The 6089-nt window shown below is 50.9% G+C and overlaps 1 protein-coding gene across 1 annotated transcript in view; it reads left to right on the top strand.

Moving 5' to 3' along the window:
* Daglb (diacylglycerol lipase, beta) overlaps positions 1–6089 on the top strand; it is a 47994-nt gene that overhangs the window by 33728 nt on the left and 8177 nt on the right. The window contains exons 5-8 of the mRNA XM_013023396.1: positions 1078–1205; positions 2006–2132; positions 3228–3311; positions 4675–4752. Coding sequence (XP_012878850.1) covers positions 1078–1205; positions 2006–2132; positions 3228–3311; positions 4675–4752 — 417 coding nt within the window. The remainder of the gene's footprint in view (positions 1–1077; positions 1206–2005; positions 2133–3227; positions 3312–4674; positions 4753–6089) is intronic.

Genomic DNA, 6089 nt, shown 5'->3' on the forward strand with positions numbered 1-6089 from the left:
GGGATGAACTCTGGGCCCCAGGTGCTGTCCCTTAGTTCTTCAGCTCAAGGCTAGTACCCTACCACTTGAGCCACAGTGCTACTTCCAGTTTTTTTTTGTGTGTGTGGTTTATTGGAGATAAGAGTCTCACGGGGTTTCCTGCCCAGGCCGACTTTGAACTGCGATCCTCAGATCTCAGCTTCCTGAGTAGGTAGGATTATAGGCATGAGCCACCAGCGCCCCGCTCCATGAGACTCTTATCTCCAATGAATCAGGAAAAATTAGAAATGGAGCTTTGGCTCAATTGGCAGAGTGCCAGTCTTGATCACTAAAGCCAAGCAAAAACACAAGGCTCTTGAGTCTGGCACCAAAAAATTTAAAAGATGGGTATGGTGACTCACGCCTTCCGTCCCAGGTATGTCAGAAGCATAAATAGTAGGATCTAAGTCCAGGTGGACTAGGGCAAGAAGCAAGACCTTATTTGAAAAATAAGGAAATAAGAAAGGGTTAGAGATGAGGCTCAAGCGATGAAAGCACCTGCCTAGCAAGCTGGAGGCCCTGAGTTGTTCAACTGAACTGCAGTATCCTAATAACAAAGTGAAAGAGAAGAAATTGCATCTAACACTCCACGTGTTTCTCTGTCCCTGGCTAAAGCAGCCAGGTCCTGGCAGTTCTGGTGTTCATGCAGGCTGGAATTGAAGGCCAGTTTTTCCTGTAGAAGTTCCCTGAGCATTCTAGCCAGTATGGAAGGAGCAGGAAAAGTCAGAAATGAGCGAGTTCAGGTTAAAGATGTTAGAGTATTCATGCTGGGAAAGGTGGCTCAGTGGTAGAGCGCTTGTCTTGCATTCATGAGGCCCTGGGTTCGATTCCTCAGCACCCCATAAGCAAAAAGAAAAAAGCCGGAAGTGGCGCTGTGGCTCAAGTGGTAGAGTGCTAGCCTTGAGCTGAAGAGCTGAGGGACAGCGCCCAGGCCCAGAGTTCAGGCCCCATGACCAGACCCCGCTTCCCTCCCCCCCCCAAAAAAAAAGATGTTAGAGCATTCATCCCCCTCTGTCAGGAGTGGTTCTTACACAGAAAGTGTTTCCCCCTCTCTTCCAGGAAGCAGATTTGGATGCAGAGCTTGAAAACTGCCATCACTATATGCGGTTTGCAGCCGCTGCCTATGGCTGGCCCCTCTACATCTACCGAAACCCGTTCACAGGGCTTTGCACAATTGGCGGAGACTGGTAGGTTGGCGTGGGATGAGGCCCATGGGTATACATTTGTCTTGCAAAAAGAAAAAGTTAGACTCTGATGCACACGCCTTAATCCTAGCTACAGAAGAGGCATACACTTTGAGGATCATGGATTGAAGCCAGCCTAAACAAAACTGTACTTCAGCAGGACACTGGTAGCACATGCCTGTAATCCTATAACTATTCAAGAGGCTCATTTCTGAGAATTGAGATTTGAAGCCAGCCTGGGCAGGAAAATTCATAAGACTTTTTTTTTTCCCCCTGTTGGTCATGGGGGATGAACTCTGGGCCCCAGGTGCTGTCCCTTAGTTCTTCAGCTCAAGGCTAGTACCCTACCACTTGAGCCACAGTGCTACTTCCAGTTTTTTTCTGCTTATGTGGTGCTGAGGAATCGAACCAGTGCCTCATGCATGCAAGGCAAGCGCTCTACCACTGAGCCACCTTCCCAGCCCTCATAAGACATTTCCATTTAACAAGCAAAAATCCACAAATGGAGCTGTGGCTTAAGTGGAAGAGCACCAGTGTATATGCGTGTATATGGGGAGCCATGTTTCTTCTTTTCTTTTGTCATGGACTTTCTTTCCTTGATGAGAGAGTGCAATCCTCAGATCTCAGCCTCCTGAGTAGCTGGGATTGCAGGCATGTGCACCAGCACCCGTAAACAATATTTAAGGGCCATTGTGTGTTGGCTGGACTGCCTGGAAATGACCTGTGCTGCCAGCCTGTGTGGTGGGGAACACACAGAGAGTGGGCGGAGGTTTGCGTGTCACTCTGTGGCCATCTTTTTTTAGTTACAGAAGCAGAACGGCAGAGTATGACTTGGTTGGAGGAGATCAGCTCAACTGCCATTTTGGCTCCATCCTGCAGACTACAGGGCTGCAGTACCGAGACTTCATTCATGTCAGCTTCCACGACAAGGTGTGGCGCTGGAAAGTGGCTCTGTGCTGGTTTGGGGTCCTGGGGTCCTTTGAGATCCCCATGGGTGTTTGGGGTTACATTTTATATAATTTACACATGGACCCCTAGATCAGTGTACTATTCCAGGGAGCTCACAGACCCCCTTGCCCCTCCCACAGACACACTGAGCCCATACAGGCTTGTGGGTCCAGGTTAGACACTCATGTGAGCAGTGAGCTGAATCAGAGCTCACCCCACACACCTTTTGGTAACTTCCTGAGCTCCGTGGGCCTCCCAGTCTGGAGGTGTCACAGGTACCTGGGAGGTCAGATCTTTCAGCTTTGATGGTCAGCCATTTTTCATGCCAAACTCCAAGAGTGCTTATTTATTGTGTGTGTGCGTGTGTGTGTGTGTGTGTGTGTGTGTCTGCACATGTGCACGTACTGGTCCTGGGGCTTGAACTCACAGCCTGAGTCTGTCCACAGCCCCACTTCTGAATTTTGTTTTGGTAGTTAATTAGAGACAAGAGTCTCAGACTTTCCTGCCCAGGCTGGCTTCCAACTGTGGGCTTCAGATCTCAGCCTCCTGAGATGACCGGCATTAACCGCAGTGCCCAGGGCGCTTATTTATTAGTAGTCAATTTGTTAGCATACACGAGTTGGAGTGAGGGCCCAAGTGGCCATGTCGGGCCTGCTGGATTGGCAGTGAGGCCTGGTCAGCATCTGTACTGCGCTGGTACTTTGAGGCCACGTGGGAAAGATCTGGGTGTCAGGAGACAGCTGCCCCAGAAGGCCAGAGGCTGCCCATGGGGCTCTTCAGCATGCCCCAGGCCCTCTCCTGTGACAGCCAGCCAGCCACATCTGGAGTCTACCTGGGAGAGGCAAGAGTATAAGAAAGCAGTTGTTCATACACAAGAGCACATATTCTGGAAGTCTTTTGGGGTCCTCCTCCGGCTGGTGAGGATGAGGAGGAAGAGGCTGGACCCTTGATTTCCTCCTTCCAGGGCCATAGGGATCCAGGTTTTTGTTGTTGTTTTTTTTTGGGGGGGAGGAGGGGTCAGTAGCAGTGGTGGGATGGTAGAGATTGGAGACATGACAGTTGTCTCTTGTCCCGCAGGTGTATGAGCTGCCCTTCCTGGTGGCTCTGGATCACAGGAAGGAGTGTGTCGTGGTGGCCGTGAGGGGGACCATGTCTCTCCAGGTAACTGGGAAGTGGGTAGAAGCAGGAAGTGGGGTGCAGGAGGCTGTGGGTGTGTGGAACCAAGATAGGCATTGTTGGGCAATGGAGAAATCCGGAGGCAGTGAGAGAGGAAGTGAGTCCTGCTTGTGAAACCCCGCTTTGTTGGGGCTGCAAGCCCGCCCTTCTGCCTGCCAGCCAAAGAGGCTCCATGGGGGCACTGTTGGAGTCCCCTCCTGGCCCTTCCCTGAGCTCCTGGTCCTCACCTGCCCCACCCTTCCTCTAGTCCCCATGTGTCTGGGTACAGTGAGCCCCCTTTTATCTCCCCCTGACTCCCATTCTGCCTTCCCTAAACCCGAGCTGTCTCCCTGGTCAACTTCCTTCCCTCTTGCTTTCTTCTTGGCCACTCTTCACTCTTGCTTCCTCATTCTTCTCTGCTGACCCAGGAATTCTATGCAACAAGACTCCAAACACACACACGCACACCCCTACCCCTTCTTTTGCTTCTGACCAGTGCAGCCACACACCCTCTTCCCATCCCAGATCTTCCCTCCATACCTGCATCTCCTAGAACTGCTGTTTACACTCACCTCACCAGTGACCCCTAGAGGGCCCCTGAAGACAGTGCAGTTGGCGTTGCTTGCTCAGCCCAGGGCCTGGCTGTATCAGGGTTCCTAGCCAAGCAGGCCTCTTCCTGGACCAGTGGAACAAGTTTCTGTCTGAGGCATTCATCCTTGCATTCTGTCCCCGGGTGCTTGGGCCACACCCCTGGCCTGGGCCTGCCATTCCCATGGGATGGGCCGCTGCTCTTTCTGAGCCTGTCTGTCAGGCTGTGCCCACTTCCCTCCAGCTCCAGCCAGCCATTGATTGTGGGCCTCTCATCACAGGAATGGTGCTTTATGCAAAACCACAGCACAGCCTGGCACCAGTGGCTCATGCGTGTAATGTTAGCTATACTGGAGGCTGAGATCTGAGCAACCCAGCTTGAAGCCAACAGGAAAGCCCATGACATTTATTTCCAGTTAACCACCAAAAAGCTGGAAGTGAAGCTGTGGCTTCAGTGGTAGAGCACCAGCCTTGTACAGAAAAAAAAAAGTAAGGGATAGTGCCCACGTGCTGAATTCAGGCTCTAGTACTAGCACATGCACATGCACCCACACACACACACACAACTTTTGGCCTCCAGGGTCCGTGGGGGAAGGCAGAGATGTGTGTCCCATATGCCACCATTGATCCTTGCCTCACTCAAGGCTGGTATCATAGGGTCCCTTCTCAGCAGTCTGCCCTGGAAACTGCCAACCCACTGTCTCAGAGGAAGCCGTCTTGACAGCGGGACCTCCTTAGTCTCAGCCGTGGGTTGACCCTTCTGTCAATGGCTTCTTCACAGGACATCCTTACCGATCTGTCTGCAGAGAGTGAGACCCTCGACCTGGGAATGGACCTGCAGGACTGTGTGGCCCACAAGGTAAACAGGTGGTGGGGAATTCTCCACTAGGGGAGGAAGAGCTATCGATTGCCCAAGCACTGTACTACGTGGTGTCCCCATGGCGCCAGGGAGCCTTCCATGTCTCATACCTCCCAACGCTGAAGTCTAAAAAGCTATACATTTGCTAAGTTATTCATCGTAAACTTTTTTCTTTTTTGTCTGTCGTGGGGCACCAGCCCTTGAGTGATAAACGCTCAGGGACAAGCGCCCAGGTCCTGAGTTCAAGCCCTAGTGCAGGTAAAACAAACAGACAAAACCTCTTCTGCTCTGTAATCCACTGGTCATTGAAGAATGGAAATGGAAATTAAGCGAGTGTTATCAAGACAGTGAAAAACAAGGGCTGTAGGCATTCGAGACTCAAGTGGTAGAGCAACTACCTAAACATGAGGCCCTGGGTTCAAGCCTCAGTACTAAAAAGAAAAAAGTGCCAGGCACCAGTGGCTCATACCTGTAATCCTATAACTACTCAGGTAGCTGAGATCTGAGGATCGAGGTTCAAAGCCAGCCCAGGCAGGAAAGTCCATGAGACTCTTACCTCCAATTATCCACCAGAAAACTGGAAGTGGCACAGTGGCTTAAGTGGCTGGAGAACTCAGGGACAGTGCCCAGGCCCAGGGTTCCATAGGCCTAGCTCTCCTGGCAAGAAAGCAGAGGCTTGGCTCTGCCTTTATATGTTTGCCACACAAGACCCTGCCTGGTAATTGCGTCTGCGGTCTGGGAGAGGAACTCAAGTATTTTTCATCATCAGGGTTATCTCTCCTCCATGGGAACTACTTGTTTTGCAAGGAGCCTGTTCCTGTAGTAGAGCTATATTTGCTCAGAGATTTTCATTTTCATTTTGGGAAACAAATCCCAAATCTGCTTCTTCTAAAACTTACTTTGCCTGGATTGTTTTTTTTTTTTTTAATTTTGTTTTTCCTTTGCCTGGATAGTGGATGCCAGCTTTAGAAGTGAGTGTTTTAGTCATTTAAGGGCCAGGTGTGTTGGTACCTATAATCCCAGCCATTTGGGAGAGAGATGGTGGAGGATTGAGAGCTGAGCCTAGCCAGTCAGAAAATTAATAGAAGCTGGGTGCTGGTGGCTCACACTTGTGTTCCTAGAACATAGGAGGCTGAGGATTATAGTTTGAAGCCAACCCAGGCAGAAAAGTCTATGAGAGGGCTGGGAAGGTGGGTCAGTGGTAGAGTGCTTGCCTTGCATGCATGAGGCCCTGGGTTCCATTCCTCAGCACCACATAAGCAAAAAGAAAAAAGCTGGAAGTGGCACTTTGGCTCAAGTGGTAGAGCGCTAGCCTTGAGCTGAAGAGCTGAGGGACA

This window comes from Dipodomys ordii, unplaced genomic scaffold, assembly GCF_000151885.1.
Source record: "Dipodomys ordii isolate 6190 unplaced genomic scaffold, Dord_2.0 Scaffold68, whole genome shotgun sequence".
Lineage (NCBI taxonomy): Eukaryota > Metazoa > Chordata > Mammalia > Rodentia > Heteromyidae > Dipodomys > Dipodomys ordii.